Source organism: Somniosus microcephalus, chromosome 9 (assembly GCF_052327205.1).
Source record: "Somniosus microcephalus isolate GS21.2 chromosome 9, FLI_Smic_1.0, whole genome shotgun sequence".
Lineage (NCBI taxonomy): Eukaryota > Metazoa > Chordata > Chondrichthyes > Squaliformes > Somniosidae > Somniosus > Somniosus microcephalus.
In genome coordinates, this window is record NC_140995.1 from 213,320,574 (window position 1) to 213,334,647 (window position 14,074).

General features: G+C 44.5%; 1 protein-coding gene across 4 annotated transcripts in view; it reads right to left on the reverse strand.

The window, feature by feature from the left end:
* The window catches only part of anapc1 (anaphase promoting complex subunit 1), a 234,040-nt gene that overhangs the window by 166,643 nt on the left and 53,323 nt on the right, over positions 1 to 14,074 (reverse strand). For all 4 annotated transcript variants that reach the window (XM_085997868.1, XM_085997869.1, XM_085997866.1 and 1 more), the window contains exons 18-21: positions 12,667 to 12,741; positions 10,692 to 10,957; positions 4,369 to 4,460; positions 2,849 to 2,997 (exon numbers count right to left, since the gene is read on the reverse strand). In XM_085997868.1, coding sequence (XP_085853994.1) covers positions 2,849 to 2,997; positions 4,369 to 4,460; positions 10,692 to 10,957; positions 12,667 to 12,741 — 582 coding nt within the window. The remainder of the gene's footprint in view (positions 1 to 2,848; positions 2,998 to 4,368; positions 4,461 to 10,691; positions 10,958 to 12,666; positions 12,742 to 14,074) is intronic.

Below are 14,074 nucleotides of genomic sequence, written 5' to 3' on the forward strand. Positions count from 1 at the left end.
CGGTACCCATGGATTGGAGGGTAGCTAGTGTTACCCCACTATTCAAAAAAGGTGGTAGAGAAAAAGCAGGGAATTATAGACCGATAAGCCTGACATCGGTAGTGGGGAAAATGCTAGAATCTATTATAAAAGATGTAATAGCAGAGCACTTGGAAAGCAGCGACAGGATCGGACAAAGTCAACATGGATTTACAAAAGGTAAATCATGCTTGACTAATCTACTTGAATTTTTTGAGGATGTAACTGGTAAAATAGATAAGGGAGAACCAGTGGATGTGGTGTATTTGGACTTTCAGAAGGCTTTCGATAAGGTCCCACATAAGAGATTAGCGTGCAAAATTAAGGCACATGGGATTGGGGGCAAGGTATTGACTTGGATAGAGAACTGGTTGGCGGACAGAAAGCAAAGAGTTGGAATAAACGAGTCATTTTCCGAGTGGCAGGCAGTGACTAGTGGGGTACCGCAAGGATCGGTCCTAGGACCCCAGCTGTTCACAATATATATTAATGGTCTGGACGAGGGAATTGGATGTAATATCTCCAAATCTGCAGACGACACAAAGCTGGGTGGGAGGGTAAGCTGTGAGGAGGATGTCGTGAAACTCCAGTATGATTTGGACAGGTTGGGTGATTGGGCAGAAACATGGCAAATGCACTATAATGTGGATAAATGTGAGGTTATCCACTTTGGTGGCAAAAACAGGAAGGCAGATTATTTGAATGGCAATAGATTGGGAGAAGGGGAAGCGCAAAGAGACCTGGGTGTTATTGTGCACCAGTCACTGAAGGTAAGCATGCAGGTGCAGCAGGCGGTTAAGAAGGCAAATGGTATGTTGGCCTTCGTAGCAAGAGGGTTCGAGTACAAGAACAAGGATGTCTTGCTGCAGTTGTACAGGGCCTTGGTGAGACCGCACCTTGAGTATTGTGTGCAGTTTTGGTCACCTTACCTGAGGAAGGACGTTCTTGCCATGGAGGGAGTGCAGCGAAGATTCACCAGGCTGATACCTGGGATGGCAGGAATGACGTATGAGGAGAGATTGTGTCGATTGGGCTTATACTCACTGGAGTTTAGAAGATTGAGAGGGGATCTCATCGAAACCTATAAAATTCTGTCCGGTCTGGACAGACGAGATGCAGGAAGGATGTTCCCGATGGCCGGGGAGTCCAGAACCAGGGGTCATAGTCTAAGGATAAGGGGTAAGCTATTTAGGACTGAAATGAGGAGGAATTTCTTCACCCAGAGTGGTGAACCTGTGGAATTCTCTGCCACAGAGGGTGGTGGAGGCCAGTTCATTAAATATATTCAAGAAAGAGTTGGATATATTTCTTGAGGCTAAAGGGATCAAGGGATATGGGGAGAAGGCAGGGACAGGGTACTGAATTTGGATGATCAGCCATGATCTCATTGAATGGCGGAGCAGGCTCGAAGGGCCGAATGGCCTCCTGCTCCTATCTTCTATGTTTCTATACCATTTGCTTTCCTAATTGCTTGTTGTATCATGTTAACTTTCAGTGATTTGTGTACAAGGACACCCAGGTCCCTCTGAGTGCAAACATTTCCCGGTCTCTCACCATTCAAAATATGCCGGAGTTGGACTGGGGTGGACAAATGTAAGAAGTCACACAACACCAGGTTATAGTCCAACAGCTTTATTTGAAATCACAAGCTTTCGGAGCGCTGCTCCTTCTTCAGGTGAAGAAGGAGCAGCGCTCCGAAAGCTTGTGATTTCAAATAAAGCTGTTGGACTATAACCTGGTGTTGTGTGACTTCTTACATTCATTCAAAATATATTCTGCTTTTTTGTTTTTCCTACCAAAGTGGATAACTTCACATTTCCCCACACTGTATTCCATTTGCCATGTTCTTGCCCACTCAGTCAACCTGTCTATATCTCTCTGCAGCCTCTTTGCGTTCTCCTCACAGCTTACTTTCCCACCTAACTTTATATCATCAGCAAACTTGGATACGTTTACACTCAGTCTTTCATCTAGGTCATTAATATAGATTGTAAATAGCTGAGGCCCAAGCACTGATCCCTGCGGTACCCCGCTAGTTACAGCCTGCCAACCCGAAAAAGTCCCATTTAATCTTACTTTCCGTTTTCTGTCCATTAACCAAGCTTCAATCCATGCGAATATATTACCCCAATACCATGAGTCCTAATTTTGTGTAATAACCTCTTGTGTAGCACCTTATCGAATGCTTTTTGAAAATCCAAATACACTACATCCACTGATTCCCCCTTATCCATCCTACTAGTTACATCTTCAAAAAACTCTTAACAGATTTGTCAAACACGATTTCCCTTTCATAAAACCATGTTGGCTCTGCCTAATCATATTATGATTTTCTCAGTGCCCTGTTACCACATCCCTAATAATAGATTCTAGCATTTTGCCTACTACTGACGTCAGGCTAACTGGCCGATAGTTCCCTGTTTTTTCTCTTCCTCCTTTCTTAAGTAGCGGGGTTATGTTTGCTACCTTCCAATCCGCAGGGACTGTCCTAGAACCTAGGGAACTCGAAGATTAATTCCAGTGCATGCACTGTCTCTGCAGCTACCTCTTTTAAAACTCTAATCAATGGGGAAAATGCTATTAGAAGGAACATTACACAGAGAAGCATCAATAATGCACTGATCATTTTAGTCAATGTATTATCATTTAAAAGAAAGAAACACAAGGTATAGACTTGCTGAATATGTTTACATATTTCCATTCAACTGTACATCAGCATGGATGTCACACTAAAGTCAACCTCTTCCAACACCATCCCGCCCCGCGACCCCCCACCTCACCCTTCCAAAAATATAGAGCAATCTCAAAGTAGGGCAATAAGGGGACTTACCTGCACTACTAATTTTGTTCTTTCACAGATGCCGGGCAGGTAGGGGAAAGGGGACATTACATCGCCGTTCAGACAAGAACTCAGCCAGTGGTAGATGCTTGGAGGTTCAGCGGTGAGGAAAGGCGGCTGGTGCATGAGTCTCGTTTGTGCTGTGTTGAAGAAGCAAGATCTTAAAATCTTAATGGATTTGTAACGTTCTACGGTTTAGATCAGTAGATTCATCGCCTGGTAGCAACAGCAGAATCTAGTATATTTAAATTCTCGTCAGAAAATATTTTTTTCTTAATCATTCTTCAGATTCGCATTGAATACCTTGTCAGTGCATAATCACTGTTACATTAGGTTTCCATAGCTGTAGCTCCCCCAATGACTTGTGGCTGAATGCACTGCCTGGAGAGAAGCCAAGTCATAGTGACGAGGAAGGTCTGAGGTTCAAGCCCTAGTCAAGGCCGTTAACTGATCTTACCAAAGTGAGCTCAGCGGAGACCAGCAATCAAATGGACACCAGCTCCCACAAGATCAAAAGAAATGGTTTGTTATTATTGATCAATATGAGATGTTGCAGAAGTCAGGGGACTGTGTAGTGGTCACTTTTCTGCTATTAGGGGACACTCAGTGCAAGTGCAGCGTGTATATGTTGTGGCTGAGGAGAGGATCAGGCTTAGTGATGCTGCCTCTATGGTTACGTAACCTGTGAGCACTCACCGTCAGTGCACACATACGACTACCAGCCACTCTGACAGTACTGGATGGGGGAAAAAATCACCGATGGCAAAGAATCAACATCTTCAGGAGGGGAGAAACCTGGCATAGAAAACACTATAAATACAACAGGTCATCACTAACAGGCTCTCATACACCAGAGCTAACAGAGGGCGGGAAGAGGTAACTACCGAGGTAACCATGAGATGAAATGTTACTTTAAATAATTCAAATTTTATAACTAGTTACTTTACTATCCACCTTTGCTCCACTCCAAACCATTTTCTCTGCCTGCATTTCTATCCCCCTTCCCTCCTAGTTATTTTACCTACAAATTATCCCTGCTTTACAGTTCAATTTCCCCTCGCAATCCCATTTCTTTCTGACCCGCCCGCTGTCCTGCTTTGCTTACAGTTTTAATCCCTGAGCTGCCATTGGTGTCCAAGTACATCATGTGACCTGTGACCCTTTCAAGTTCGTTATCTTCAGACCACAAAAATACAAGTTCCACAATTATGTTTTTTTCTCCCTGAAAACAAACTATTGCAGAGGTAGGGTACCACACTGAGACTAGTACGAAGCAAATAACATATGCAAGTAACTGTGCGTTACGCAGTCTTGTTTAAACATTTTCATCACACATTTCAATGCGGTAGCCTCCGTGTCTCAAGACAGTAAGTTCAGCTCATCCTCCGTGGTCCCAGCCTGGGGAATCTGCCATAGTTATACCATGAATGAAGTACCAGGGCAGAGACCACGTCAGTCTCAACCACACACAATAAATCACATACACCAGCGGATATGAAAAGCAGTGTTACCTTGATCAATTTTACAGGTTTGTTTTAAAGTGTTCACCAACAAGGGGTAGTCTCTCCAATAAGAATCCATGTAGGTGTCCAGTTTCAAATCTCTGATAGAAGAAACAACCCAAATTATGGACTGCACGCTCAATGAGTTTTAGAAGAGTGCCTACTGAAATAACCAGATAGCTTCTATAAAGAGGGCGCAGTCTAGGCAACAGTTCTAAGTGTTGTTTTGTGAGACAGGATTTTAAACTTAGTTGCCACAGCTTTAAATTTTCACAGCTGATATAGTTTTAACTTCTAAAGAGTGGCTTAATACAATTTAAGACAGTATTATTATTTTTAAATCATCAGTATATGAAATTCCCGTCCTTGGATAGTTATCCTGCTCCGATATTCATGTTTGACAGTTTATCATGTGTCCCAGGTATAGCAATGTTATTTTATAACATAGGAGAAACCGGAAAGTAATTAAACACCGTTCTATTGCACAGTGGTAGTTTGGCATCTTGCTATTTCAGTGTGTAGGATCGATTCCTCCCCCCACAACATTAAAAATATTGGACTATGAAATATAAAAACCCAGAACTGCAGAGCCCGCAAAAAGGGCTCGGCAATAAAGGGTTAATTCAAACATTGCAGCCGAAACTACGAATCTAAAACCTGAACAAGAACATCCGCATATTCATGTACCTTAAGGGGTTACATTGTCCACCTTAGACCATGGCCCCCGAATAACTAGTTTCAGTGCAGGCCTAGGCAATGGGCTGGGCCTTGAACCTTTTGAATACAAATGCTAACAGAAACCAACAACTTTGCATATGCAGACACTTTGGGAAGGTTGCATTGTCAGAAAGATATCTCAAATCAATGGACAATACCAGGGACAATTCACACATTTTGAAACGAATCGTATGCTCAGGATGGGGCCAGGAAACACTGCAAGTTGGTTTTGGTTTAAAATAAGATCACTTCGAAGACAGTGGTGTGGGAAGACAATGGCAGAACAGCGAACAGAAAGATTCGGGCCTACAATCAACTCCAAGAGACAGCCGATCGGGAGTGGTGATTGTATGTTTCAGTCAAATCATAGAGGGGCTTTTATGAATGAAACTCACAAACATACTCAGACAGATCACAATAAGGGTTTTGTGATCGAGTCTGGGTAACTTTATATGTAACAGTCAAATCGCGGAAGTGTTTAACTGTCATATTGTGTCGATGCTAATGACCCTTGCGTAGGGGTTTGCATTTTGGGGTTGTTAGCCTGATATAAATCGTGGGGATTTATACTGGGGAAGTAATTGTGTGTGTGTGTGTGTGTGTGTGTGTGTGTGTGTGTGTGTGTGTGTGTGTTCAATAAACGAACGAATCAAAGGTTGAGCCAAAACCCTGTGCCGTGTGTATTTTGTTCTTATAAATCCTGATGTCCAAGAACTGTGTGCAACGGGGAACCAGTATTGGAGAAAACCCCCTACAACAGCGGTTGGTAGACAGTTCTATTGCACAGCGGTAGTTAGATGTCTTGCTATTTCACAGCAGTAGATAGACACCATGCTATTTTACAGTGGTAGTTAGATGCCTTGTTATTTCACAGCGGTAGATAGACACCTTGCTATTTCACAGTCACTTCTTCTTAAGCAGTCCCTCGGAACTGAGGAGGACTTAAAAAAATGTTGTCGGATGGGCTTTTCAACCTCATGCCGGGCTGGGGTTGTGCTGAGGTGGTGGCAGGTAGCATGCTGCGGGATGGAGTTGAGGACACTCGCGTCGAAGATAGAGTCTCGGTTAAGGAGATCTTCAAAGTGCTCCTTCCAGTGGGCACAGACTGCCTCCCTGTCCTTGATGAGTACCTCTCCGTTCTTGGCCCGCAGCGGGGTAGGACCTTGGGTGTTTGGGCCGTAGGTGGTCTTGACTGCGCTAAAGAATCCACGCATGTCGTGGTTGTCGGCTAGCTGCTGGATCTCCTGCGCTTTCTCAACCCACCATCTGTTTTTCAGGTCGCAAGTTTTTTGTTGGACCTTGGCCTGCAGGCGTCTGTAGAGCTGCTTTCTTGCTCTCAAGTTCTGTTGCTGTTTCCAGATCAGGAATGCCTTGTGCTTGCGGCTTATTAGCTCCTGGATCTTCTGGTTGTTCTCGTCAAACCAGTCTTGGTGTTTCCTGGTCGCGTGACCGAGCGTCTCTTCACAGGTGCTGATTATGGAGGCCTTGCGTGCAGACCAGGCACTGTGGACACTCTGTCTCTGCATCACTGGAGTCGTCAGGTTGTTTCTGAGGCACAGGCTGAATAGGGCTTTCTTAGCAGGGTCTTTGAGTGCTCCAGCGTTAACTTTCCTGCGGCATTGCTTCTGTTGCTGCTGCTGTTTTGGGGCTACGTTGATGGAGATGACAGAGCGGCTTAGGCGGTGGTCTGTCCAGCAGTCGTCAGTTCCTGTCATGGCGCGGGTGATGCAGACGTCCTTGCGGTCCCTCGCTCGGACGATGATGTAGTCCAGCAGATGCCAGTGCTTGGAGCGAGGGTGTTCCCATGAAGCCTTGTACTTGTCTCTCTGATGGAACAAGGTGTTGGTTATGACAAGGCCATGTTCTAAGCATTTCGTCAGGAGGTTACCGTTAGAGTTGGCTTTCGCTATCCCCTCTCTGCCGATCACACCTCCCCAGAGGTCTGTGTCCTTTCCAACTCTGGCGTTAAAGTCGCCAAGGAGGATCAGCTTGTCGCCTGTTGGGACTCGGGACAGGGATTGTTCGAGGCTGGAGTAGAATTCTTCTTTGGTCTTGTCTGTGGCTTTTGTGTTGGGGCGTACGCACTGATGACCGTAGTGCACTGGTTCCGGACTAGGGTGAGCCGCAGAGTCATGAGATGTTCGCTTATTCCACAAGGGGAGTCTCTGAGATGTTCAACTAGCTCATTTTTTATGGCGAAGCCTACCCCATGGAGGCAGCATTCTTCTTCAGGTTTGCCTTTCCAGAAGAAGGTGTAACCACCGCCTTGCTCCTTGAGCTGGCCTTCCCCTGCCCGCCGGGTCTCACTTAGGGCGGCGATGTCTATGTCGAAACGTCTGAGCTCCCGGGCAACGATGGCAGTATGGCGTTCCGGTCTGTCACTGTTGGGGTTGTCCACGAGGGTCCTGATGTTCCAGGTCCCGAACTTAATTTTAAAAGGGTGGAAGGTGCCTGTGCGTGAATTCTTTTAACATGGGGTGGCCGTTGCACACCAGCTACCACACGGACTTGACAGAGCAAGGTCTTGGTCCAATGGCAAGGGGATCCAAGACTTTTGGAGACCAGGCTCTGCTACATCGGCCTAGCACACACACACACAAACATACTGCTACTGTCCTCCTCCCTCCTTCCCGCTGGTCCTCTCCGCCTGGGTTTCATAGGCTGCAGTGTGGCCCTCCCGACCCCGCTGCTGGTCCACGCTGTGCCATTCCTGGGCCTCGCCCTCGCTACTGGGCTCGTCCTCGCTCCCGAGTAGTGGTAGTTAGACGCCTTGCTATTTCCTGGGGTAGTTAGACGCGTTGCTATTTTAAGCCAATGCTGATCTTATCCAGGCCAATGTTGAGGCCTGTACCTTGAGTCACAATGGCCCAGAAATTCGGGTCTCCACGGGTGAGTACGCATGGGGTACTCACCCGTAAGCCCAATGGAAGTGCCAGTTTCGTGCATGCACTGCGCATGCGCGGGAAACTGGCACTTCCGTTCCCCTGAAAGAAGGGGTTAAGAGGTGGAACGCGTGCGTGGGAGAAGCAGCGCGTGCGCATTGAACTTACGTTTTTTTTCCAGGTTTCTCTGGGAAGGTAAGTCTCCAGAAGTTAGACATGTAAAAAGCAGTCGTAAGGCCTGCTTTTAACAAGGTAAGTGGTGAATTAATTAAAATTAAAACACTTTTTCCACAGGTTTATTATTTTTAAATACTTTAAAGAAAGGTAAGTTTATATTTAGCCCCGTTAGAAAATGTAATTATTTTTTTCAAAAATTTAAATATTGTTTAAAATAGTTATTTCATGTAATTTAGTTTATTTTAAAAATGTGATTAAAAAAAAATTATTTGAGGTTTTAGTGATGTTTTGGGGCTTATAGTATTTATAGGTTTGACAGCCCTTCCTGTCAAACTTATGAATGAAGCATTTCCTGCTACCATTGGCTCTCCATGGCCCACGTGATGCCAGGGGACGCATCGAACTAACTGCGCCCCTGGGATACGCAAGCACTGCGCACTGGCAGTTGGAGCAGGCCCAGGATCGCAATTCCACACGGGCCCACAGCACAACGGCCGGCGCGCTAGGTAAGTGCAGGTCGGAGGCTTGCACCCGCGGGAAGCCTCCGACCCGAATTTCTGGGCCAATGATGGAAATAATATGCTCATTTACAGAAACTATTAAGTGTGTAATGTGCTGAAGCACCTGATCATCTCAAGTAAAAGAAGTTATCATTATTAATCTGTCACAATATAAATTACTTGGTTTATACAATTTTGTTGAGGTTTAAAATCCATATTCTAAGCATGGAGAAACAATGGGTTTCACTTAGACTGAGGTAACATGTACGAGAGGACACAGTGGCTGCAGAAAACATTGTTCAGTAATTTTTCTAATTGCATGCACGAATTAATACAAAAATCTAATTACTCAGCTCTCTTTATACGTACGACATGGAGGATCTCACCACTGTGGCTTTGAACCCACTATTGATCACCTAAAAGAGGGACTAAAGAACTGCTGTATATATTGGGCCAGCTTGGTTCAGTTGATCGCACTCGTCCCTTTGGGTCATAGCATTGTGGCTTTAACCCCGGCTTCAGGACTTGAGGTTAAAAACTGTTCCGACACTCCCAGTGCAGGACTGTGGGAGTGCTGCACAATCGGAGATGCCATCGTTCAGAGACGTTAAAACTGAGGCCCTGTTTCATCTGCCTGGTCAAGCGGTGTTACAAGATCCCATGACACCTTTCGACCACCAGAACTTATTAAAAAAATTAACTGGCGGTGCGCAAATGCTGCCGTGCTGGTCTGCATAAGAGTAGTGACTGCACTTCACAAAGTCATTTGTCTGAAATGCTTTGAAATTCTGAGCAGAAGGCTGATCACTAACCTTAGACATCGGAGTTACGAGGGGGAAAAAACAGGCCGGAAACGATTGGGAATTTCTGACTGGAAAGGAGTCATTTGAGAGGCAATCTTACAACAACTTGCATTTATGTACAGGAAACTTTCGATTAACCGGCCCCTAAATAACCGGAACGCTCTATCCACCGGCAAAATTCAGGAGTCGGTTCAGGTAACTTTTTTTACTTTTAGTTACCTTTTTTACTCCATTTGTTGCTGTGCAAGGGTGTAGCTGAAGCTGTTACTAAGCTACAGAGACGCTTGCAACTTGTGCCGATTGTTTTGAAGCTGTTAAGCAACAGGGTTTGTTGCTTTATACGGAGCTCTGAGCTCCGTATCTTTTACTATAGCGTTCAGTTATCCGGAATTGTTGATGAACCGGCACCACGTCGGTCCCGTCCGTGCCGGATACCAGAAAGTTTGACACCACATAAGGAGATATTAGGATAGGTGACCATAAGCTTGGTTGAAGAGGTAGGTTTTAAGGAGCAACTTAAAGGAGAGAAGCAGAGAGGTTTAGGGAGGGAATTCCAGAACTATGGGCCTAGGCAGCTGAAGGCACGGCCACCAACGGTGGAGCGAAGGAAATTGGGAATGCACAAGAGGCCCAAATTGGAGGAACGCAAAGATCTCGGAGGGTTGGAGGAGGTTATAGAGATAAATAAGATAGTAAACAGTATGGAAAAGGTAAATTCAGAAAATTACTTTAAATTCAATTGGGAGAGTAGAACAAGGGGTCACAGATTCTAACAAGCAGAAGACAATTTTAGGACTGATATCAGGAAGTTTTTCTTCACAAAGAGCGAACAACATTTGGAATAGACTCCCAGAGTAGTGGAGGCAAAAAATCCAGAATAATTAAAAATAACAATTCAGTGCAGCAATGGTGGTACTTGAAAGTGATTGAGTGGTCAAATAGGCCTTCCTCATCTTTAATTATCTTGTAAGATTGGCGCTATATAACTGCAAGTTTGTCCAAAGTCCAGGACAAAGATGAAGTTTTGGTACAGTTACAGTTTGGTCACTGGTGGCGACAGTGATTTGAGGTGATAAATTAAGCGTATCACACGCGAGATACATAGCGGAACAAGAGTGAAGCATATTGGCTCGAGTGCAATTTTTTCCTGCACCATATTGTAATCATTGTTAAATAAAAAGCCTATTGGCCACGGTGCAATAGCAACATAAATTGGCCCTCAGAGGCTTCTTTGGAGGGGCATTTTTAGTTACCTCGCCAGCTGATATAGAAGAATGACAAGTGAACGTGCACCTTCCCTCATCAGATTATCCAGCTTCAGCTCCTCGTAGATCAAGTGCAGCACAAAGAAAATGGCAGGAATGTGACTGAAAAGTAGAGTCGTTGAATCCAGGCCAAGGTTCGGAAATATCTCTTCTTTGGGATGCAACACCTCCAAAGGGTCTAAATGCAGAGCACCAGCCAAAAGGTGAGATTCAAAATTACGATGGTAGTCACATCCCAGCAGGTATTCCCAGTCCTGAAAATAAAAGAGATTTTAATGTAGTCTAGTATACATTATAGGGCTCTGCAACTTTCTTACATAAAAGTATGCATGATAAAACAGTTTTGCTCGAGAACTGCTGTTAGAGACATACGGCACAGGAGGTGGTCATTCAGCCCATCGAGTCCGTACTGGCTCTCTGTAGAGCAATCCGCTCTATCCCCGTAGCCCTGCAAGTTTATTTCCCTCAAGTGCCTATCCAGTCTCCCCTTAAAAACATTGTGTGTCTCCGCTTCCACCGGCAGCAAGTTCCAGGTCCTCACCACTCGCTGCGTAAAAAAGTTTTTCCTCACATCCCCCCTGTATCTCTTGCCCAAAACCTTAAATCTGTGTCCCCTAGTCCTTGTACCATCAACTAGTGGGAACAGCCTTTCCCCGTCTAGCCTATTCAAACCCATCATAATCTTGTACACCTCTGTCAAATCACCCCTCAACCTCCTTTGCTCTAATGAAAACAAATCCAGCTTCTCCAACTTGTCCTTGTAGCTAAGATCCCCCATCCCTGGAACCATTCTGGTAAATCTCCTCTGCACCCTCTCAAGGGCCTTCACATCCTTCCTAAAGTGTGATGATCAGAACTGGACACAATACTCCAGCGCTTTATAAAGGTTCAGCATAACTTCTCTACTTTTGTACTCAATACCTCTTTTTAGGGGCGATACCTTGGCTTCGCACACTCGCTTGAGTGAAATTTTCCGACAGCGTTTCCTATACAAATCTACCTTTTATTTAATGTCCAATTTTGTTGCTCCTACAATGTGACCAATAGGCTTTTGAACACTGAGACGAATATACTGTAGCAAAAATAGCACTCCAGCCAACATGCTTCATTGTTGTGTCAATATGTGTCTCGTGCAATATGCTTAATTTATCACTTCCGATTGCTCCCACCACCAGTGATAGAACTGGAATCGCACCAATACTTCACCTTGGCGTTAAACGTACAGGAGCACTTTTGTTATGCAAAGCCACTGGTCTTTTTCAGGTGAGGAGGTAACCAAGTGAGAAGGTGAACCAACTTCCTGAATTCTGTAATCGTGGAGTTGCTTGGACAGTAACTAGAAAGAAATATGTGACTCACAACATACTAAACATTCCAAGATGGAGGATGCATAAGGGCGAGAAGAACAAAAAAAAAACACCATTCACAAAAAAGTAGCAAAAGGAACTTCCAGCATCAATTTGATGCCAAGAATGATCAACGCTAGAAATGGTAGTGAGGTAAAATACGTTTCGAATCATAGAAGAGACAGTTTGATGTAGGTGTTCCTAGATGGACGAGCAAAAATGGGCTTCCTCATCCATTCTTATTTCGGTACCTTTTTAATTGTTCTTGGGACCCTCGCAAGGCAGTTTTTATTGTCCATCCCAACTTTCATTAACATTCAATCATTGCGCGGACCGAGAGTGACATATAGGCCAGACCAGGTTGAAGTTCCCTTTCTTGAAGGATATTAATGAACCAGCTGCAACAATCTGGTGCTAGCCCACAAATGAGCAGACATATTGTCGTGTGGCAGGATTTGAACTTCTGAATTTTAGGTTGCTCGTCCAGTATCAGAACCACCAGGATGCTGCACCCCTCAAGGGCAAACATTTGAGATGCAATGGGAATACCTCTCCCTAGCAAAACAATAGTTTACATATTGTTTCCTGTCGAAACGTTTATGGAATAATTTCCTTACCTCATCCGAGCCAACTTCCGAAGGCCTGGCTTTTTTGGCAGCAATCACAGGGGACTGTGACCCTTCTAAATCAAGCTGCGTGAATTAAAGGACATTTTATCAGTAGTGCTATTTTTTTTTCAAAACAGCACAACTGCTTTAGACTACTTTGCAATGGTTGCTACACTCCAAAAGTGTGTAGCATTTTGAGATATTTTAATGATGCGATGAGGCACTTTATAAATGCAAGCTTTATTCCCTTTTAACATACTCTGGGAAATATGCAAAGTGCATCCACCAAAGAAGTACATTTGTGGACAAGTCTACACTTGCACACCTCTTCATATTGCTGCAAACTTGCGCTATTGTACACGCAAATCTCAACAGAAAAGCTTTCAATAAACAGCCCAAAGTTTTATCTTTTACACACAATAAAATCTTCCAATTTCACAGCACAGAAGGAGGTCATTACGCCCATTGTGCCGGTTCTCAGATAGCGCTGTCCTCTTAATCGCATTTCCCTGCTCTTTTCCAATATCCTTTACATTTTTTATTTTTCAAATATTTACCCAACTCCCTTTAAAAGGCAATTATGGATTCTGCTTCCACTGTTACTTCCATGGGGCATTCCATGTTTTAACAACCCACAACATCTCCCTTCCTTCTGAAGATCTTAGAATAGAATATCCTCTCGTTACCAACTCACCGACCAGCAGATACAGCTTTTCCCTATTTACCTTAACAAAGATGATTCTATTTTAATGATTAAAGTTTAATTTTGCTGCACTATGCATTATCCCAATCTGAGGTGGCAAGTGCATCAGTGTAAATCTTTCTTTATGGCAAACTGCTCCCAGGGCTATCACGACACGGCTGGACTGGGCCTCAGGGAGGTAACGGGCTGGGTATAGACCGGAAACTGGGCAGCCAGCAAGGCCTTTCTTTTCTCCTCCTGGGAAAAAAATACTTCACTCCTCTCACACAAAACAAAAACCTCAGCTCTGGTGGCAAGTGAAGGACTTAATGCATGGCACAATTGGGATAAAAAAGACTGGCGTTTATAGAGCGCTCACACACGCCTCTCAGAAAAGTATCAAAGTCTTGCCCATACAATCAAACGCTGTCCGCGGTTATTTAGGCAAATGGTGTAGCCACCTTGCTCAGAGCAAGATCCCACAAGCAGCAATGAGATAAATGACCAGTTAGCATGTTTTTGGCATAAAAACAGAAAATGCTGGAGATACTCAGCAGGTCAGGCAGCATCCGTGAAGAGAGAAACAGAGTTAACGTTTCAGGTCGATGAACCTGGTTCTGATGAAAGGTCATCGACCTGAAACATTAATGCTGTTTCTCTCTTCAGATGTTGCCTGACCTGCTGAGTATCTCCAGCATTTTCTGTTTTTATTTCAGATTTCCAGCATCTGCAGTA